Source organism: Cervus elaphus, chromosome 12, assembly GCF_910594005.1.
Source record: "Cervus elaphus chromosome 12, mCerEla1.1, whole genome shotgun sequence".
NCBI lineage: Eukaryota > Metazoa > Chordata > Mammalia > Artiodactyla > Cervidae > Cervus > Cervus elaphus.
The window spans coordinates 21,135,135-21,157,735 of record NC_057826.1 but is presented as its reverse complement, the minus strand read 5'-3'; the positions used below and the strand labels follow the sequence as shown (position 1 = coordinate 21,157,735).

General features: G+C 45.5%; 2 protein-coding genes and 1 non-coding gene across 4 annotated transcripts in view; 1 reads left to right on the top strand and 2 right to left on the bottom strand.

Annotated features, from left to right (window-relative positions):
• Positions 1–6,298: 6,298 nt before the first annotated feature.
• On the bottom strand, positions 6,299–9,146 carry LOC122704410 (translation initiation factor IF-2-like). Its single transcript, XM_043919045.1, has 2 exons — positions 8,376–9,146; positions 6,299–6,469 (listed from the first exon to the last, which is right to left on the bottom strand). The coding sequence occupies exon 1, from the start codon at positions 8,994–8,996 to the stop codon at positions 8,559–8,561; it is 438 nt and encodes a 145-aa protein (XP_043774980.1). The 5' UTR covers positions 8,997–9,146; the 3' UTR covers positions 6,299–6,469; positions 8,376–8,558.
• Positions 8,823–22,601, top strand: part of SUSD6 (sushi domain containing 6) — a 92,440-nt gene continuing 78,661 nt past the window's right edge. The window contains exon 1 of one of the 2 annotated variants that reach the window (XM_043919043.1): positions 8,823–8,951. The gene's annotated coding sequence lies outside the window, so the exon portion shown is untranslated. Of the gene's footprint in view, positions 8,952–9,193; positions 9,371–22,601 lie in introns of those variants that run through there. The other variant, XM_043919044.1, reaches the window with a different exon arrangement.
• Positions 12,779–12,881, bottom strand: LOC122705983. Its single transcript, XR_006344251.1, has one exon. It is a non-coding gene; the product is annotated as a U6 spliceosomal RNA (small nuclear RNA).

Genomic DNA, 22,601 nt, shown 5'->3' with positions numbered 1-22,601 from the left:
GGGGTCACAAAGAGTCGGACACGACTGAGCGACTGAACAGGAAGTCAGAATGATAAAAATAATATTAAGCACTTATTTTGTTCTCACTGTGTGCCAGGCTTTCTTCCAAGTAGTTTATTGAAAGGAACTTATTTGATCTTTACAATAATCTTACAAGGTAGATACTGCCATCATACCCATTTCATAGTTGGCAAGGTGGGTGAGGGGATGCTAGTAGGTCAGCAACGGACAGAGCAGCCTTGCATAGTAAGAAATTACAGTTTGTTGTATGCTCCATTGGATGCTTATGCAGGAAAAAAAAAGCCTGTTTATAACCATCAGAAATACAATAATCACATAAATGAAGAAAGTTTTATTTTTACTAACTGCTGAAAAGAACTCACCATTTCATAAAAATCAACAGGCAGAAGAAAAAAAAAAAATCAACAGGCAGCAACATTGCTCAAGGCATTTGAGTCTCTAAACCCATATACCTACATCCATCTGAGTTTATAGTTACGAAAGTTATGGTGATTCTAGATGCAAGCATTGGATTGATAGATTTTTTTTTTATTAGTAAACTTTGTATTGAACAACTACGAACTTCAAAGAAGTGAATGAATCATAAGTATACACCTTATGAGCTTTTGCAAAATGAACACTTGTGTAACCAGGACTCAGATCAAGAAACAGAACGTTCTTAGCACCCCGTAAGTCCCTTCTAGTCACAATGCACCCTTAAGGTAACTAGCTACCATCCTGACTTCTAACACCTTACATTCATTTTGCCTATATATCTTTGAACTTTATATAAATGAAATCATGTAGTATATGCTTCTTTAGTGTCCGACTTCTTTCAGTTAAAATTGTGAGATTCAGCCACATGGTTGTGTGAACTGGAAGTCTGTTCATTCTTGTCATTGTGTAGTATTTCTTTGATGGACACACCACATGGATCTATCCCTTCTGCTATAGGTGGACTTTTGAGTTGTTTCCAGTTTTGAGCTATTGCAAATAATGATGCTGTGAATATTCTTTTGATAGCTGTCTTTTGGTAATACATGTATGCATTTAATTTCTGCAAGTATGTGTGTAGGCAGTTTATGGTACCTGTGATTTTCATCTCATAGCAGTAAGTTGTTATTTCAGTCACTAAGTGTTGTCCGACTTTTTGCGACACCATGAACTGCAGCACACCAGGCTTCCCTGTCCTTCACTCTCTCCTGGAGTTTGCTGAAACTCATGTCTATTGTGTTGGTGATGCCATCCAGCCATCTCATCCTCTGTCACCCCCTCTTCCTGGCTTCAGTCTTTCCCAGCATCAGGGTCTTTTCCAGTGAGTTGGCTCTTTGCATCAGGTGGCCAAAGCATTGGCAGTAAGAGGGTGTTACAAAATACTCCCTGTTGTCCTGTGCTTCCTGCTAGGGAGTGCCGTGGCTGAGCTCCAAGGAGGGAGTTTTGAGAATCTTGCCGTAAGACTAAAGGGCCGGGACTTCCCTGGCAGTCCAGTGGTTAGGACTTTGTGCTCCCAATGTGGGGGGCATGGGTTTGATTCCTTCTGGGGAAACAAGATGCTGCATGCTACACTCCCCACCAAAATTAAATCAATTAAAAAAAAAAAAAAGACCGAAGGGCAGAGACCTGCATTCTCACTTCCACCACTAGAGGTCAGGCATTCACGAGGGACAGGGACTGGCCACCCCTCTTCCGATCAACCTTCCTCTCAGGTTCCTGTCCCTTCTTCCCGGGTAACTGGGGATCCAACTCTGCCAGGGGAATTTAAACAAGATCTTCGTAGTGCACCTCAGAGGAGGCAATGAGCCCAACACACTTTGGGGGCAACAAATCTTTTTCACCCAACCTTCCCCGTAAAATGGAGACTCTGTGGGGTCTGGCTGTCTCTTAGGGGTAACCCACATGTTCTCTGTCCTCATTTACTCACTGTCTTTAATGGGGAGTGTATCCAACCCTGGGCCATCTCTGCTGGATTCACTGTCCCTACATGGTGACTTCTATACACACACACGTGCTGGTAAATGTTTACCAACTTGTTCTGGGAGCTGGGGGGTAATTTGTAGTGTTTACTAATTTCTGTGCTCGAAGTACTTTCACCATGTCTGATCTCAGTTATTAATGAGATGTCACTGAACCTGGAATTTGGAAGAGATGCTAAATAGCATATTCGTCATCATGCATATGTGCTCAGACATGTCTGACTCTTCAAGACCCCATGTATTGTAGCCCACCAGGCTTCTCTGTCCATGAGATTCTTCAGGCAAGAATACTGGAGTAGGTTGCCATTTCCTCCTCCAGGGGATCTTACTGACCCAGAGATCGAACCCCTGACTCCTGCAGCTCCTGCGTTGCAGGCAGATTCTTGACCTGCAGAGCCATTGGGGAAGCCCAAATAGCATAATATGATATAGTGTTTCCAACATACATGCATAATAGATGTAAATAAATTTGAAAGCATAGATAAGAGTACAATGTAGTAAAGTTAGGAAGTGATATGTTTTGAGTGTGTATTAGTTTAAAACTTTTGTTTTAGTGTAGTGTAAATGCCATTATTTATTATTGAGGTATAGCTGATGTACAATATTATATGTTTCAGGTGTACAACAAAGTGATTCATAATTTGTGAAGATTATATTTCATTTATAGTTATTACAAAATATTGGCTATATTCCTTGCGCTCTACAAAATATCCTTGTGGCTTATTTATTTTATACATAGTAGTTTGTACCTCTAAACTCTTATCTTGCCACTTCTCCCTTTCCTCTCCCCAGGGGTAACCACTAGTTTGTTTTCCATATCTGTGAATATGTTTTTGTTGTATTTACTAGATTATTTTATTTTTTAGATTCCATGGAGGAGGGCATGGCAACCCACTCCAGTATTCTTGCCTGGAGAATCCCCATGGACAGAGGAGTGGAGCGGGCTACAGTCCATGGGTCGCAAAGAGTCAGACACAACTGAGCAACTGAGCACACATAAGTGTGCACACATAAGCACACATGCATAAGTGATGTGCAGTCCTTGTCTGTCTCTGACTTACTTCACTAAACATAATACCCTCTGGGTCTATTTGCAGTGTTGCAAAGGGAAAAATTTTGGAAAAAAAAAATTTCATTCTTTTTAATGGCTGACTATTCCATGGTACATACCATGGTATATATATCTCTGTGGTATATATACACCACATCTTCTTTATCCATTTATCTGTTTATAGACACTTTGGTTGCTTCCATATCTTGGCAACTGTAAATAATGCTATTATGAACATTGGAGTGCATTTATCTTTTTAGCGTTTTCACTTTTTTTTTCCCCCCAGAAAAATACACAGGAGTGGAATTGATGGGTCATATAATAGTTCTATTTTTAGTATTTTGAGAAACCACCATACTGTTTTCCATAGCAGCTGTACCAATATACATTCTCCCTAACTTATAATTTATTTCACTTTACATATATAATTTAATTTTTGATAAAGGCTGTGTTTAACAACTGGCTCACAGAAATCTTAGGAATTTTACAGTTGGTTCTTGAGAGACAGATGAATAGGCTCCAGCACAACACTGCAGGTAAAAGGCTCTGGTCTCCCTTTAAGAAACTACATCAGAGAAAATAACTGCAAATGAAACAACTGACAAAGGATTCATCTCCAAAATACACAAGCAGTTCATATCTCAATATCAAAAAAACCAAACAACCTGATCAAAAAATGGGTGGAAGACCTAAACAGACATATCTCCAAAGAGGACATACAGGTGGCCAACAAACACACGAAAAGATGCTCAACATCCCTCATTATTAGAGACATGCAAATCTAAATGGCAATTAGGTATCACCTCACACAGGTCAGAATGGCCACCATCAAAAAATCTACAAACAATAAATGCTGGAGAGGCTGTGGAGAAAAGGGAACCCTCTTGCACTGTTGGTGGGAATGTAAATGGATATAGCCACTATAGAGAATAGTATGGAGATTCCTGAAAAAACTAGGAATACAACTACCTTATGACCCAGCAATCCCACTACTGGGCCTATACCCTGAGAAAACTGTATCTGAAAAAGACACATGTACCCCAGTGTTCGTTGTAGCACTATTTACAATAGCTAGGACAAGGAAGCAACCTAGATGGCCAACAGATGAATGGATGAAGAAGTTGTGGTGCATGTATACAATGGACTATTACTCAGCCATAAAAAGGAACACATATGAGTCAGTTCTAGTGAGGTGGATAAACCTAGAACCTGTCATACAGAGTGAAGTAAGTCAGAAAGAGAAAAACAAATATTGTACATTAACACATATATATGGAATCTAGAAAAATGGAAAATGGAATAGAGATGCAGACATGGAGAACAGACTTGTGGGCATGGCGGCCAGGGGAGGGAGCAGGATAAAATGAGACAATGGGTAAGAAAGTTCTTTAAAAAAATATCAAGACATATGTAAAGACCATTTGAGTCATTATTTGCTTTTTATTGGGGACAGGAGAAGTGATATGATTTAGCTGAAAAAGTGGGACTTTTGGAACAAACAAGAATGAATTCTGGTTTTGCAATGCTACGTAGTTTTTGATGTCACAAAAATCTCTCAGAGACTGTTTCCTCATGTGTAAAATGGTGTTGACAATACTTAAATTGAGGGTACTGTCAAAATTAGTGGTTACATGTATAAAGTTCCTACCAAGTATCTGGCACACAGTAGGTGCACAATAAATAGTAGGTCTCATTCCTGCTAGGAATGTCTAGGTTTGTCATACTTTTTCTTCTAAGGTACAGCATCTTTTAATTTCGTGGCTGCGGTCACTGTCCACAGTGATTTTGAAGCCCAAGAAAATAAAATCTGCCACTATTTCCATTTTTTCCCCATCTATTTGCCACAAAGTGATGGGATCGGATGCCATGATCTTCATTTTTTGAATGTGGAGTTTTAAGGCAGCTTTTTCACTATCCTCTTTCACCTTCATCAAGAGGCTCTTGAGTTCTTTTTCACTTTCTACCAGTAGGGTGGCATCATCTGCATATCTGAGGTTGTTGATATTTCTCCTGGCGTTTCTCATGATGTACTCTGCCTACAAGTTAAATAAGCAGAGTGACAATATACAGCCTTGATGTACTCCTTTCCCAATTTGGAACCATTCTGTTGTTCCATGTCTCGTTCTAACTGTTGCTTCTGACTTGCATACAGGTTTCTTAGTTCAGTTCAGTTGCTCAGTCGTGTCCAACTCTTTGTGACTCCATGGACTGCAGCACTCCAGGCCTCCCTGTCCATTGACAACTCCCAGAGTTTACCCAAATTCATGTCCATTGAGTCGGCAATGCCATCCAGCCATCTCATCCTCTGTCGACCCCTTTTTCTCTTGCCTTCAATCTTTCCCAGCATCAGGGTCTTTTCAAATGATTCAGTTTGCATCAGGTGGCCAAAGTACTAGAGTTTCAGCTTCAGCATCAGTCCTTCCAATGAATATTCAGGGCTTATCTCCTTTAGGATGGACTGGTTGGATCTCCTTGCAGTCCAAGGGACTCTCAAGAGTCTTCTCCAACACCACAGTTCAAAACCATCAATCCTTCGCCGTTCAGCTTTCTTTATAGTCCAACTCTCACATCCATACACAACTACTGGAAAAACCATAGCTTTGACTAGACGGACCTTTGTTGGCAAAGTAATGTCTCTGCTTTTTAATATGCTTTCTAGGTTGGTCATAACTTTTCTTCCAAGCAGCAAGGGTCTTTTCATCTCTTGGCTGCAGTCACCATCTGCAGTGATTTTGGAGCCCAAAAAAATAAAGTCTGTCACTGTTTCCACTGTTTCCCCATCTATTTGCCATGAAGTGATGGGATGGGATGCCATGATCTTAGTTTTCTGAATGTTGAGTTTTAAGCCACCTTTTTCACTCTCCTCTTTCACTTTCATCAAGAGGCTCTTTAGTTCTTCTTCGCTTAGTGGTGTCATTTGCATATTTGAGGTTATTGATATTTCTCCTGGCAATCTTGATTCCAGCTTGTACTTCATCCAGCCCAGTGTTTCTCATGATATATTCTGCATATAAGTTAAATAAGCAGGGTGACAATATACAGCCTTGACATACTCCTTTCCTTGTCTGGAACTAGTCTGTTGTTTCATGTCCAGTTCTAACTGTTGCTTCCTGACCTGCATACAGATTTCTCAAGAGGCAGGTCAGGTCGTCTGGTAGTCCCATCTCTTTAAGAATTTTCCACAGTTTGTTGTGGTCCACACAGTCAAAGGCTTTGGCATAGTCAATAAAGCAGAAATAGATGTTTTTCTGGAACTCTCTTGCTTTTTTGATGATCCAACAGATGTTGGCAATTTGATCTCTGGTTCCTCTGCCTTTTCTAACAGGTTTCTCAGGAGGCAGGTAAGGTGGTCCAATATTCCCATCTCTTTAAGAATTTTCCAGTTTGTTAGAGGAGGAAATTGAGCAGGGAGGAAGGGTGTCCACCTTCTGCAGTGAGTCTGGATCTAGAAAATGTTAAAAAACAAAATTCAACCCAATAACTTTGAAGATCTAATTGACTTTACTCAATGGTTCAGGAATCAGGGAGAATCCCATCTAGCAACTATAAGGGCATTCATAGGAGCTTTACAAAATGGAAGGTTTTTTACAGGAAAAAGGGTGGGGCAAGGGACCTATTGTTAAAAGAAAACAAAGGCGGGCAGGGAAGAAGTGCCAAGGGTTTTATTATGCAGATTGTTTCTTCTTCTCTTGGGGAATGGAGAAGGTCCCTGTGACAAGATTATGTGACAGCTCCTCATTGGTGCTGACCAGAAAATTCCAAACTCGTTAAGATTACATTTATGGTAAAGATTGAAACTGCAATTGGGCTTGGTATTAAATCTAGCTTTGGAATCATGGGCTTTAGCACAAGTGATGCCATTTTGGGCCTGTGGGTTTTTCCCTTTAACGGAACTCAGGGAGGAAAGGAGGCAGAACAAGGGCAGGCTAATGGAAAAGGGAGCAGCAGCGGTAATGCAGGGCCCAGAATGGGAGGGTTTCCTTGCTGCTGCTGCTGCTAAGTCACCTCAGTCGTGTCCGACTCTGTGCAACCCCACAGACGGCAGCCCATCAGGCTCCCCCGTCCCTGGGATTCTCCAGGCAAGTGTACTGGAGTGGGTTGCCATTTCCTTCTCCAATGCATGAAAGTGAGAAGTGAAAGTGAAGTCACTCAGTCGTGTCCCACTCTTCGAGATCTCATGGACTGCAGCCTACCAGGCTCCTCCGTCCATGGGATTTTCCAGGCAAGAGTACTGGAGTGGGGTGCCATTGCCTTCTCCAGGGTTTCCTTGGGATGGGTGTGTATGCTTGGTGGTGGACATTCTGGTTGCTTTGTTTGAACTACCTCAAAAATTTGACTTGTTAATTCACAGCACTTTTCTAGAGAAGCTAGCACAATTGGGCTAGGTGAGAGGCCTGAGAGGAGCGCCTGCCTGACCCAGGCTGCAGCAGAGGCTCTGGGTCCAAGCCCAGACTCTAGCACTGCCTATCAAGTAGGAACGCCTCAACATTAATTGAGCACCTCTGAGACAAGTATTATTCAAGACCCTGGGGCGCAAAGATATAAAATCAACCTTTTTGTCATTAAGGGGTTATTCTCTGGTGGCGCAGTGGTAAAGAATCTGCCTGCGGATAGAGGAGATGCGATTCCATCCTAGGGTTGGGAAGATCTCCTGGAGAAGGAAATGGCAACCCACTTCAGTATTCTTGCCTGGGAAATCCCATGGACAGAGGAGCCTGGTGGGCTCCAGTGCATGGGGTTGCAAGAGTGGGACACGACTTAGCTACTAAAACAACAATAAAGCCCTGTAAACACAAGCAGAGGACTTATCTCCTATGGCCGCAGGGGGACCACCTATATATATAGAGATGCTATAACTATAAAGTACTCAAACTGCTTGCATACTGTTATGTTGGAAAATAGCCCTGGGAGACAAAGCTCAGGCTGGGAAATAAAGCCAGGAGTGCTGCGGGGTTCTAGACTCGACTCTGCCAGCCCTCAGGCTGAACTTCAGTTTTCTGAACTTTGAGATTCGTTGCGTGTTTTTAGAATGCCTTTTAGGAAAGCCTGTTAAAATAGATCTTTAACTGGCTTAGATTCCAGTCGTAGCCTTTTTGAATCAGAATGGCTGAACGAGGGACCCTAAATCTGCATTTTTACACCCCTACCCCCGGGACAATCTGACGTTGGTAGGCTTCGCAACAACAAAAACAACAGCTTAGCGACGGGCCTGAAAGAGGGATTCCTAAATCCTAAGCTAAGGCAGCAGGAACGAAAGCGCCTAGTCGACTGGAGAGCAAACCAATCCTTTGCAAATAACAGTACTCCAAAAAACCAAATCATAGCCGAATAATACAAATAATAATACAAACAATAAGAGCAGAAGAACTGGAGAGGCTAAGCGCAAAGCCGTCGCAGTCAGTTCGCAACACCTCCTCCCAGTCTACTCCAGCGGAGTCGGCGTGACGGCCCCTTTAAGAACTCCCTTTCTTCCTCCGTCTCTTCTGCCGCCGGGCGTGCGGGCCGGCCGGCGGCGCGTGCGTGCTGGCAGCCGTCTACCGGCCGGGCCTTTTCCCCAACGGGACGATCGCGGCGGCGCGACGCCGGCGCTCGTTACGTGCGCGCGCGTGGCCCCGCCCCTCGCCCGCCCCTTCCCCTCCCCCCTCCGCGGGCCTCCCCCGCCCGCGCCGTACAGCTGGCCCAGTGACGCGAGCACTGCCGCCGCTGCCACTGCCGCCGCCGCGGTGTTCCATTCTCCTCAGCCGGCGACAGCCTCGTCCCCCTGCCACCGGCATCCTCCTCACGCAGCGCCGGCCAGACGACGGCACGCGCGCGGGGGCTAGCTTAGACCCGAGAGGGTTGCGGGCGCGCGCGGGCGGCGGAGCGGATCCCAGCGCCGCGGAAGCTGCGAGCGCCCCCATCCCGGAGGTCGCCGCGCCGTTCCCCCGGTGAGTTGTCACCGCGGCCGGGGGAACGGCGGCGGGGCCGGGCATTGTGTCACTGGAGCGCCCGACCGGGCCGGCTGTCAGGGGCGCGGGGCCGGCGCGCGCCGCCCAGGAGGGGGACGGCTTGGGGAGCCCGGGCGGCCGCCCCGAGTCGGCTGCTGTCCGCGCTTCCTGCCCCGGCGCCCCGGGGTGTCACCCCGAGTCCCCGGGCGGCGAGCCCCGGTGCTTGGCGTGGGCCGGGAGGGCTGCCGGGGTGGGCTGTGTGCCGAGGCCGGGAGGAGCACCGACCGGCAGGCTTACGGCCGGGAGCTTGGTGGCCGGGACCGGGGCGCGCTGCCCAGGGGCCTCGCCGGCCGTGCGGGGTCGCGTTCCCGACCGGAGTTCAGGGTGGAGACCTCACTTTGCAGGTCGCAGGAGAGGAGGTAGGCAGAGGCTTTCTTTCCTTTATTACTTGTTAGCCGTTTTTGCGTCAGGGCCAACGAAAGCGGCGGGTCCCGAGCTGGGGCAGGGTCGGCTTAGCGAAGGTGGACTTCGCAGGACAACCTTGGAGCCCAGGTGTGCAAGCCCCGGAGCTTTCTGGAGCTCCCGCGCCTCCTCTGGTCTTTAACCTCAAAAACTTCATTATTATCCGGGCTGAGACGCACCGAAACCACTTCCTGTTTGTGTATGTAGACTTTTTTTTTAAATTTCTGGTTTTTAGAAACTCCAAATATTGGTGTTGGTCTGACCCTCCCACAGGGTTGTGACTGTGGGGGCAGCTGAAGTGGGAAGAGTTACCTCGTAAGGGAGGTCAGGAGAAGGAGGTGGTTTGGGGCACCGTGAGACCCAGGAGAAAAGAAGCGTCGAAAACAAATCTTTAGCTGGTTCGAGGAAGTTCAGCAAGGAGGCCTGATACTACTGTTCCCATAGAATGTCCTCTGGTGGCAGGTACTTCCTCAGGCTATTTCTCAGATCACTTGCATCCTTATCTCTTTCTCCGGGGTACACATTGATGGTATGTTTGCACAACATTCCCTTGTTCATACATTCTTTCTTTTCTTTAGTTTCACTAAAGTATTTGTGATATAGAATATATGTCAGGCACTGTGTGCTAGGTATTTGGGTTTCTGCAGTGAATAAGACAGAACCCAGCCATTCCTTACAGAGTTCACAGTATTTAAATCAACTTATTTTGGATTATGTTGTTAATTTTCATTGGTGGCCATTGCTGCTTAAGGAAGTTCTGCCCGCTGTGTTAATAGGAGACAGTACTGGTACAAGGCCTGATAAATAGAAATCCCTGTCCACAGAGTGGCTTTTTGGATACTGTAGTAGAAGTGTTCCGTGAAACCAAACCTCACCTACAGCTAGATGGGGCAGGTCCCTGATCAGAGTAAGACATCCCAGGGCTCCCCCGCAGCGGCCACCACCACCACCCTGCAGTGCTTAAACCCTCAGAGCAAACCCATTGTCAGATGGCAGAGTTCAACTTATTTTCTTGAGGCTTGCCTGCTCAAAGGTCAGAATTTGGGCAGATAGAAATGAAAAGAAGAAGGGTAGAATGAACCATTACAGATGCAGGCTGGCAGACGATGAGCCCTCAGCACTTTGTCTGGTCTCCTGGCAGGTCTCCATTGTGTGCTGGTTGAACTTGTGCTCACATGTAATGGTCTCTTCGTGGGGGATTTCCTCCCTTGTGATGGCCAGGGCAGCAATCTCTGTAGCTTCCCCCCCACCCCGCCATAACACACACTTATGCACCCTCCAAAGGGAATTATTCACCTGACTTAAAAGTAAGAACGTATTTCAAGATTATTGCTATTCAGTGTTATGCATTTCCATCCTCCAGGAAAAAAATTTACCTTATGTTTTAAATCTTTCCTTGTTCTCTTTTTCCACATTCTTAACTCTTCTGATAACCAGATAACTACTGGTGTCTGTCTGTGGCCCGGAGAATTATAGTACTGTGTCTTTGAAAAAAATTTGTGAGTCATGTAATCTTCCTCATTTCTGTACCAAAACAATTGAACTGGCGAGAATGCCTTTAGCAGAGCCTTTTGCAGACTGAGGAGGAGGGCCAGAGAGCACATGTGCTTGTCTTCCCTTCTAGTTCTCCGCTTACCAAGGGGCGATTCACGGAGAGGGACATGATGCCTGCGTCTAGGCCTGACTTGCCCACTTGGAGGCATGAATGTCTGCAGACCCAGCATGCCCAGTTGTGTAATTGCCATGCAGGAAGCACTTTACTGAGCTCCTGAACTGACATGTGATCTCCTAGTGAAAGCTGACAAGCAGGATTCCTTTTCCCTCTTCCATCCGCCTGGACAGTAGGGAAGTCTTGTCTAGGGGGTATTCCCTCAGGCAGTAGGAGAAACATGAGAAGGGACTAGGAGAGGGAGAAGCCCAGTGCCTTTTTTGTTAACTTTGAAGGCAGTTGTTACTGTGGTGCAGACTTGAGTGCAAACTTGCTTCTTGGGTTAAGAGTAAGCATTGGGACAAATGCTTGTATGTTAATAGAGACTCTTTCTCCTGGTCGAGATGGCTTCAGGTTAGGGTCCACCCAAGTATCTATCTGACCATGGTGAGGCTTCACTTAATGGAGTGAGTTTTAAAAAAATTAATATTCTTAAGTTACATTGCCACATTGCAAGAAACTTGAAACTAGAGCAGTGAGAAATAAGGCCCGTAAATATGCTGGTGTTGTTTCCTTATTGGTTGGAATGAAGGATGCAACTCAAGGCTGGGGCTGGGGGGTATGTGATGGGTGTTGGAAGCTACTAACAGCTATGGATCTGAGACCAAAGAAGCAGTCCCAGGACAGCATGGGGATGACCATTCTTGAGCATCAAGACACGTTCACTCCTGCCCTGGGTAGGATTCACGGCAGCAGCCGTTGTGCCCATAGTTGGCTGTGAGTTCTGGTGTCTCTTTCTAAAATCTTTATCTGAAAGAGTAGACATGCTGCGGAAGGAGGCACCTCATACAAGGGCTAGGTTTTAGCAGCAGAGCCTGTGGGTACCTATAGAGGTTTCCCTTTTCTTGTGCTCACCTGTGTCTGTGATGCTGTCCTTTTTCTTTCCGTCTTAGTTCCTTAGCCTAGAAACCGGCAGGATTCCTCTATTTGCTCTCTCGTCTTCTGGTTCAGACCCGAGTGCGGAAGTCCCCACTCCTTCGGTAGACCTTGCAGTGGTGCTGAGCTGGGTCACTGCAGCTGTGGGAGGCCACCTGTGCTGCCGTGAGGGCCAGGGGATGGTTGAGTCTCTGTGAAGGTACTGGTACAGCAGGAGCAGGAAATGCAGCGACCGTGGTGAAAACTAAGTGGGTTTCACAGACTCTGTTGTTGCCTGTGATGTATTCTGCCTCCCTGACTCCTCCATCTCAAAAGAGGAAAATAACCACCCTTGAAACATCAGAAGCTGCGTGCCAAGAATTCATGCAGTCCTCCAGAAACAGGATATTATTGAAGCATTTTTCTCAAGCAGAAACAGATGTAGTTCCCTGCTAGTGTCGCCATTGTTAGTGGATCCTTATAAAATTACCTGCAGCAGTGTGCCCTTAAGTGTACTCCCCCCCCACGCATATACAAGTATTATTATTATTATTATTTTTGGCAGAGCCTCATTGCTTAATCTGGGGAAAGCTAGGCTGGAATTCCTGATGAAAGTTAGCCTGGGTTTGTAGACGCAGAGGTGGTGACTGACAGTTCCTTATTACTCAAGAGGATCTTCTGTGGTGAAAAATTAGATGACTCAGGATTCTCTCCTCCTGTAGTTGGTGATTGAACACAGAACCTCAGCGAAGAGACACAAATAGGGGTTTTTTCCCTAGTTTCCCCTTTCTTTCTGTCCTTTTTTTTTATGGAACACTTCACGAATTTGCGTGTCATCCTTGCGCAGGGGCCATGCTAATCTTCTCTGTATCATTTCAGTTTTAGTATGTGTGTTGCCGAAGCACTCTTTCTGTCTGTTTTTAAGAAGGGGAAAGTCTAATCTTTCTAAATCCAGCCTCCTGCCAGCAATGACTTGCCTTCATTCACAGAAGTTGAAAAACAGCATAAATTGCCCTATGTGTAGACTCTCCTTGCTGAAATTTTGGCTAGACTAGGCTAATGATGCAAAGAACTGACTCATTGGAAAAGACCCTGATGCTGGGAAAGATTGAAGGCAGGAGGAGAAGGGGATGACAGAGGATGAAATGGTTCGATGGCATCACTGACTCAATGGACATGCGTTTGAGTAAGCTCTGGGAGTTGGTGATCGACAGGGAATCCTGGCGTGCTGCAGTCCATGGAGTCGCAAAGAGTCAGACAAGACTGAGCGACTGGACTGAACTGAGGCCAATGAAACTTGCTTCTGGGAATGGGAAAGAAGGAGTGTTCATCCCTTTCTTCCTTCTTTGGGTTATTCTTAGTTGATCTCAGTAAACTAAGTTGATGGGAGTTTAAAAAAGAGAACTTGAAAAAGAGAACAAGGTGGTTTTGCTTATTTTGCATTTTCAGTTGTAGTCAAGACAAACTGAGGGGAGAGGGGAGACTGAGGTTTGTTTTTTTTTAATTGTTTATATGCTGGGACAAGATTACAGAAAACTTAGAAAATAGAGGAGGGGAACCACTGTGATTCTACCATCCTAACACAAACGTCATTTCCATGTATTCTGTGGTAGTCCTGTACATTCAATTTTCTATTTCTTTTTATCATCTAACATTATAGCATAAACATTTTCCTGTAATGACAGATAACTTTTATAATTATTTTTAGTGGTTTTATAAAATTCTGTTAACTATCAGCTGTGATTTAAATACCCTTTCTTATATATCTAGATTATTTCTAAGTTGGCTCAAGGAGACTTTTTGGAGGGTGATTTTATTTTGTCATGACATTTTTTAAAAACAACTTAATTGACACATAATTTATATATCATAAAGATCATCCATTTCAAATGTAAAAGCAGTGGATTGTACTATATTTAGCACTGTCCAGTGATCACCATAATCTAGTCTAATTTTAGAACATTTTCATCACCTCCCAAAGCAACTCCGTTAGTAATCACTCCCTATTTCTCTACAATTCCTCTAGTTCAGGGGTACCACTAGTCCACGCTCTGTCTATAGTTTACGTATTAGGACATTTCATTTGAATAGAATCATATATTATGCAGTTTTTAATGATTGCCTTGTTTAATTTAGCATAATGTTGCTGAGGCTTATACATGCTATAACATATGTCACTACTTCATTCTGCTTTATTGCTGAATAATCTGTTGTATAGATATACCATATTTTGTTTATCCATTCATTAGCGGATGAACATTTGGGTTGGTTCTTTGTTTTGGTGATTATGAACAGTGCTGCTATGAACTCATGGTTTTTGTGCAGGCATACATTTTTTCATTTTTCAGGGAATTATTTTAAAAGCTGCATCCATATTTTTATTTCGGATTTAATGTTCTACTTGGTTATGTTGTTTGTTTGGGTGAGAACAGTATAGTGAGATCTCTTGTCATAAGATGTTAAAGGTATTGCCCTGAATTAAGAGGTGCCCTATCTCTCTGTCTATATCATATATTTAAGAAGTTTGAACTCTCCAGTAGCATTGTTTCCAGATCTTTGGTGCAGAACTTTAAAAAGTAATGAGAGCTGATAGATGCAATAGTGCCTAAATTTAGTGCACATGTACTGCTACTTTAAAAAAAAAAGGAGGGGGAGCAAGAGGGGGTGGTTTAGCATGAAGCCTCCCAGTTCTAAATCGCATCATCATGTCTTTTGGAGACAGAGTTATCATGAACCCCACAGAGCCTTCCTTATCAATGTAATTTATAGTTCTCAAAAGTTTTTCCTCTCTGTATGAAAAATTGTGTGCAAGGGTTCTTTGCACTTGCTTGAGGCTGCTGCTGGGCTGGGGAGTGGCGTGTGTGTACTGAGGAGAAAGCCAGCCAGTGGTGAGGGAGGGTGAGGGGCTATGTAAACACAAGTCTAGAAAAAAATTCTTTAGAACAGCTCTTACAGGCAGACCTTAGTTGCACCCAAGGTTTAAAATATAGATCATGCCAGACACAAAGAGGAACAGATGGTGCTGCTGGGAGTGTCATTTCCTCTGCAGAATCTACCCCTGGGTGGTTTTGCATCATAGCAGCCTCAGTACTGAAATAGTGCCATGCCTACTTTCGCCCTTGTCCTAATTGGAACTCCTAGTATTTGTGATCAGTAGCTGATCTTGCTTCTCCTGATCCTAGGTTCCTACCAGAATGTCTTGAAAGTGTGCATGTATAGGCCACCTAAGGATCAGAGAGTCCAGATAGTTCTACCTCAGAAATATGTGGGACACAGGGCACATGCCCTTTGTCCACAAGCCAGACAAAAACTGGGAAGTTGAGTTATTTTCCCTTGTACCTGTTTCAGTTTCCTGTACCTGTAGCTAAGTCCCAGGACCAGTTCTTCCAGAAAGTTCATTGTGTGTGTGTGTGTGTGTGTGTGTGTGTGTGTGTGTGTGTGTGTAAATGTGTATGAGTGCAGCCATAACTTGCCAGCCACTGTTTACTGCCAAAAGTTTTAGATTTGGAGTGGGCTCTACCTGTTAATGGCTTCCCTTGTGGCTCAGATGGTAAAGAATCTGCCTGCAATGCGGGGGACCTGGGTTCAATCCCTGGGTTGGGAAGATTCCCTGGAGAAGGGAATGGCAATTCCCCACTCCAGTATTCTTGCCTGAGAAATCCCATGAAGGAGCCTAATGGGCTACAATCCATGGAGTCACTGAGCAACTAACACTTTCACTTTCACTCCCTGTTAATTTAAATTCTGTTCCTAAGTACTAGGAGTCTCAAAAGAGTGAGAAGACAGTATCCAGATGTTACTTGCACAGCACGCCAGGCATGTGACAGAGAGAGCTCGTGAAATGCCGAAGTTGGAAGGATGGGACTTGAGGATGGTCTCATTTCACCACCTCACTTTATAGAAGAGAAAAATGGGATATGGTTGCTCAGAGCTCATTTCCTTGAGTGGTGACAGGGCCAGGGCAGAAGCCAGGGCTCCAGATTCCTAGTCTGGTGCATTTTCTGTCCCAGTGTGATCAGCTTCTCTTCTCTGGGCCTCTTCCAGGAAAGCAGGCTGGAGCCCAAAAGGGTGTGTGGTTCATATCGTTAGGAACAAACTCATATCCCTCTGTGATTGAGGTTTTTGAATCTTTAATAGTGAAATTACAAAAGGGAATGAGCCTCTAAATTCTTCCGAAGAACTTCTCTGAAGTTCTGCTTTTCTTCTGAAGAACTGTTCTTAAAATGGGAGTTGTTGTGTTTAACCTGGCCTGCTTACCTCTTCTATCTTTGTACTGTGCTTCCTTACAATTTAGAAAACACTCCCTGACTCCAGGCTGATGGGATGTGTTTTCTGAGTCATTTTCCCCTTCCGGTCTCACTCACCCAGGTGGGACGGTGGCAGGTGCTGGTGGCATCCTGGATGTAGGAGGACTGCCCAGTATTTGAGAACATGCTGTCTGGGAGAGCTGACCGCCTCTTCCCTCCCACCCTGTTAGCAAAGCGAAACCCTTTGCAACTGTGGTTCTGGTTTCCTTGGGTTTCTTTTATGTGGGTCAGCCACCCATCCACATGCAGTGTGAACACAGGTCTCTAACTGTGTCTTTAAGCAGCGAGGAAGGAAACAGACTTCTTGGGTTGAATTGTCACATATACTATCTTTCTACAGATAGCCAGTGAGCAGTTTTGTGTTCAATGGGTGCTGTTCTTTCAGTTGGCATGCTCGGGGCATTTCTAGAGGGTTAGCACACAGTGTGTTGGCGAGTCTACACCTTTATCAATCCTTGATTCTCATCCACCCCCAGGTAGAAACTGTGCCATGGGAAGGCCATCTACCTCCTCGTTTCGGTCCTGTGGGGGATTTTGCTTGTTACACAGCAGGATGGCAAGAAAAACAGGCTCTGGGTTTCATAAGATTTCATTGGTCCATCTTAGTTTCCCCTTTACATGCACCCTCAAGCCCTAATCATTTGTGAGCTGAAAATCTGGTTGGGCGGTGACGTCAGACTGGTGGGAGGTGGGCAGAGGGTTGCTACAGAAACCAAGAGGAAGGAAGGAAGTCAGGTCATTTGTGTGGCAGGTACTTAGTGAATGCCTGTGGTTGTTCAGGCATAGTGAACAAAGAACAAAATGAACACAGCACTTGCCCTCATGAGGTTAACAGTCCGGAGGAATACCCATGGGTTATTTAATGTGACAGTAATGCTGGAGGAATCTGTTGTGTAAAGCAGGCGTTCAGCTTGGCTACTCAAAAGGAGTGGCTCTGGCTTTTTCAGGGACATTTGTGCTCCAAACCTACAATCACCTTGGAAAGGAGGAGGGCTTGCAGCATTCTCTTGGAGAATTCTACCTGGCCTCCCTAGCAAGAGGGCAAATTGCCTTTCTCCACAGAGCAAGCTCGGTCTAGGAGTTTGGAGTTTGGACTCCCATTTTCTGACTTTACTTGAGTGCTCACAGCCTGTGGGATCTTAGTTCCCTGACCAGGGATCGAACCTGTGCCTCCTGAAATGGAAGTATGGAATCTTAACCACAGGGCTGCCAGGGAAGTCCCAATTAGTTTTTAATGTGTGAATGTTTTCTGACCCTGAAGTATCTTCCCTTCACACCCCCCCCCCTTTCTTTTAGTTTAGAGAGAAAAGCCTGTGTGAGTTTAACAGTGAGAAATTGGGAGGGAAATAGGATCAGTGGTGTGAATTCCTTCGGGAATCTTTTATTCTCCATTTCCTTTAAGTCTCAATTTTAAATAATGTTAATTTGCAGTATCTCTTCCTGTTAGGGGACTTTCCTGGTAGCTCAGCTTGTAAAGAATCCGCCTGCAATGCAGGAGACCCTGGTTCGATCCCTGGGTTGGAAAGATCCTCTGGAGAAGGGAATGGCTACCCACTCCAGTATTCTGGCCTGGAGAATTCCATGGACTACAATCTATGGGATCAGAAAGAGTTGGACACGACTGAGTGACTTTCACTTTCACTTCCTGTTATATCGGCTTTATAACCTGCCAGGGGTGGTAAAGGACCCAGTACACTACTGGCACAGATAAGGGCCCCAATATGCACACTTCCCGTGTAGGCTCAGGTTCTTGGCTAAGATTGTAAGTTCCCCAAGGTCAGTGATTGTCTCTTCCACTTCTTTATACTCAGCTTCTGGATTAACTGGTTGATAAGAATTGACCAGATGTGGAGGCTTAAAGCGGAGAAGGCAATGGCACCCCACTCCAGTACTCTTGCCTGGAAAATCCCATGGACGGAGGAGCCTGGTAGACTGCAGTCCATGGAGTCGCTAAGAGTCGGACACGACTGAGCAACTTCACTTTCATTTTTCACTTTCATGCATTGGAGAAGGAAATGGCAGCCCACTCCAGTGTTCTTGCCTGGAGAATCCCAGGGAAGGGGGAGCCTGGTGGGCTGCTGTCTATGGGGTCGCACAGAGTTGGACACGACTGAAGTGACTTAGCAGTAACAGTAGCAGAGGCTTAAAGTAAAAAGGGTGAGAGGGCGAGGTAACTTTGAGGCCATGAGCCTTGGTGACAAGGAATATAAGAGTGGCATTATTAATGAAATTCTAAAAAGAAACATTTTGAGGGAGGCCTGGCTTGAGTGGAAAACAAATATAAACAGTGTGGTAAGAAGCTGTTAACGTTCACCAAGTTCATTCTGACTGGTGGCTGGAAAACAAGAGAGCTCAGGAACCATGGAGGTGGAGAGAGGAGGGGAAGGCAAGAGAGGATATTGGTTGCTGTCCAGAATGTTTCAGTGAGGCCAGTCAGAAACACATTACCCTTACGAATTTTGATCCTAGACCAGAGAATTTCCCCTTCTAATTTTCAGGTGCAGGTCTTTGTTTCTGGAAAACTGTCATTCTTTTAAAAGCCTCAAGAGGTATCAGTCACACCCTTAATCCAGTTTACACGTGTGCCTATCTACTTGTTTGGCCTTTTTTACAGATACATGGCATCCGCTGGGAATCTGGCTGGAGGCAAGGAAGTGGTTAACACAGGATGGCTTGTTTTCTGTTTGTTCTCCCAAACCAAGCTCTTCTGGTTGCGTGCTCAGTCATGTCTACCTCTTTGCAACCCCGTGGACTGTAGCCCTCCAGGCTCCTCTGTCGGTGGGATTCTCCAGGCAAGAATACTGGAGTGAGTTGCCATTTCCTCCCCCAGAGGATCTTCCCAACCCAGGGATTGAACCTGTGCCTCCTGCCTTGCAGGAGGATTCTTTACCACTGAGCCACCGGGGAAACCTGAGCTCTTCTGGGTTGGTACTTTTATTCTTGGAATTGTAAAATAGAATTGTGTGGGTCATTTGCTTTGAAGACCTGTGTGTGGTTTGAAAAATCACATCTTTGAAAGAATGGCTGCTGTCTGCAAAATGCTGACTGCTTTTCTTGGGATGTATGTGAGACAGTGTATGAACAGATTTCACAGGCTTTATTGTTGGTAAAACTTTCTGTGGATGGTAACAAGTAGATATTTTTCAAGCAGTGCATCGGAACTCATTTATTAATTGAACAAGTATTGACTGCTCTTTCCCATATAATCATCTCCCCACAGGATTCTTTGCAGCACAGTGTAACAGGTTTTGAATCCTTCCTCAGTACTTTGGTTAGTCTTTTCCCCTCGTAGATTTCAAACCCCTGGAGGAGAGAAGGGCTGGTTTAAGTTGCTTCCTCATTTACTTAGGCAGGTTGAGTCTTCATATTAATAGCAGTAAAGATCTGTTTACTTTATAGAGTATGTAAGGAATCAGATAGTTACTGTGAGGAAGATTTCAGTCCCATTTTACAAATGGGACAGCCAAGGCCTTTGATGACCAGTGGGCATTTAGAATCCACTGTGTTGGTAAATAGGGGTGCTGAATCAGCTGGGGCTGAGGCTGAATCAAACATTGGTATCCTGCTGGGAAACAGGAAAACTCCTGGAATTGCAGGCTTGCTAAATTTTAACTTGTGCATGGAAAACAATGTAGCAACCCCTTTCCTCATCCCTACCCCTGTGTCAGCTTGGCTGCTCTCAAGATCAGTATGTCAGTATGTTTTTGTGTATCAGTAGGACAGAGATGTGAAAGTATGCCTAATTCAAAAGGGCACATTGCATCTCCTAAGGACAAAGCATTGCTGTATAGTCTGAGAAGATTTTACTTTTATTTTTTCAGAGGAGCAGGAAGGCCACAGGGGCGACACCCTGGTATTTAGAAACCTGTGCAGTTTTGGGGTTAATAGAGGGTCCATTTGGGGATGAGCCAGAGCAGAAATTCCAAGTTCCTAGGACTCTGTGTGGGGATCTTGTGGGCTCTGCAGTTCCATCCTGTATCCGCGTTGTTGCAGTCCTGCTCTTTCTGCAGGTGTGTTCTGACTGGGACACCAGCTGTGGATCCAGAGCCCCCCTGAGATGCCTCCCACTCGTAAGGGGTCCTGAAGAGTGTCCTTTCTTGATGACGTGGGGATCCAGGGTCTCCTGCAGGCCTGGCCTGACCTCCTCTTCTCTTCCCCATTGTCCTGCCTCTCTTGCTTTCAGAGGCAGAAGATGAGCCTGTGTGGACAGTGAGCAGGCTGGAGGGGAAGGTCCTGCCTCAGCCAGGACAGCTGAGGTTTGAAAAACACAAAGCAGCACTAATGTTGCTGGGGCAGGGTGTGCTGAGACCGCGCTGTCTGTTTTTTCCATTTGGTCAGGAAAGTGGAGGCGTGAGACTGGCTGCGGGCCAGGCAGAGTTTCCCCCTTTCCTATGGCAAATGAAAATGGACGATTGTTCGGGGGAGTGGGTATGAGTGGGAGGCGGCGGAGCAGGCCTTGCACTCACACTGGCCCTGCTCAGCCACTTCTCAGCTTCATGACCTCGAGCAGGTTTAACCTCTCAGACTCTGAGTTTTATCACCTGTGAAGTGGAAGTGGTAATGTTACCGCTACCTGTCTCTGGTAGCCACCAGAATATTAATAATTACCTGGGGTGGGGAGTTCTGGGGTGATAAAGGGTAACAGGAAACTATAACTTCTTTTTTTTTTAACTTATTTTTTAAAAATTGGAGGATAATTGCTTTACAATGGTTAACTCTAACTTCTTTTTTTTTTTTAACTCTAACTTCTTAAACTTGCTTTTTGTTTGATTTGAACTTTCACTATTGGCATGCATAACTTAAATTAAGATTTAAATAATGTTGAAAAGTAACCCCTCCTAGGATTGTCAAGAAAATCAAATAAAATGGGATAGTTAAAACACTCGGTATGGTGTGTGACAATTAAAAGATAACTCATGGCAGTTTACTTGGGGAAAGAAGTGATGTTAAGTAGTAGCTGACCCTTGCTTTTTGTAGCGTTAGGTTTTCTGTCTGGCTTAGGTACTTTGGGTGAGTCTTTTTGTTAAGCCCCAGTTTGTCAGCTGAAAATGGGGTTAAAGTCAATATCTACTACATACAGGGGTTTGGAGGAGACATGCAAAGCAGCTAGCCCGGTGCCCGGCTCGTAGTCAGTGCCCAGTAATTATTGCCTGTTAGCCTGTTATCCTCTCAGTCACCCTGGAAGTGAGAGAGTGATGTCCACCTGAAAGCTTCAGAATGTGAGGCACAGAGTGTAGTTTAGGACAGGTGTCCTGTCTTAAGGCCAAGTGCTGAGTTAGCAGTAGAAATGGTGATACCGATGCTCTTGTGGCCTGTTGGCCCCTGTTGCAAACCAGAGAGGTCTCACCAGCAGGCAGGTGGGAAGTACCAGCCAGGGCCGTGGATGAGAAACACACCGCTGGCCTGGACATCGGGGGTTACTGAGGGTCAGTTTGTCCGGGAAGGTGAGAGGCTGGTTTTGGACCACTTCCTTTCTCCACTCTCCAAGGCAGATGGACTGCATCCAGACTGACAGAGAGGAGGGGCTCATTTCCTCTTGCTTTTGTTTCACATCCTCCTGGCTTGTCTCGCGGCGGACTCCTGAACACTACCCTTGTAGCGGGTTCAGTTTTCTCCGCTCCTTCAGTCCAGCCTTCTCTGCTCACCTGCCCTGCTGCTAGTCCGTGCCGACAGCCTCCCAGGCCTCCTCCTTGTGTCCTGGAAGGCCAGCGCAAGGCCTCTCAGCTTCTCTCCCCACACCCCTTTGGGGCTGCTGGTGACACTCCCCACCTGCTTCTCAGCTAGCTGCCCATCTGTGCGGCTGACTGGGTGAGCTGAAGCCAGACTTGGTGGGAAATCAGTCTTGAGCTTCCAGTTCTGTGTATTCACATTTTGCGAGGGAAAGAAAAAGACCCTGCTCAGTCTTGTTTTCCGAGAGTGAGAGGTTCTAGTCTCCAAACCCACTTGTGGGGCCAGAGCTGACTTTGCCCTGGATTCTCACCTTGCGTTTGTACAGTACGCTTCTCACCCTCCCCTTTTCGGTTCTCTTTTTACATCTCAAGCGTTACCACGTTTGCCTTGCTCCCTTCTTCATAGGGGTCACAAAGTCCTTACCCAGAATTGGTGAACAGTGTAGACACTGCAGTGTTTGCAGTTTTAGCAGCCCAGGTTTGCCTGGTGTACTGGAAGGAAGCATGTGCATGCTTGTGCAGAGTCTTGCACTTGATAGTTTTTATCCTGTTACCCTGTGTTTCGAACACACCCTTTTCCATTTCCATTTGATGGTGACTGGTGAGCCTTGTAGTCCATTTTTCCTTGGAGTGTATCCTTGCTGTGGGT

Bases quoted from the DNA above. Each gene is read 5' to 3' on its own strand.
- LOC122704410 (XM_043919045.1), bottom strand. From the start codon at position 8,996: ATGCCCGGCCCCGCCGCCGTTCCCCCGGCCGCGGTGACAACTCACCGG.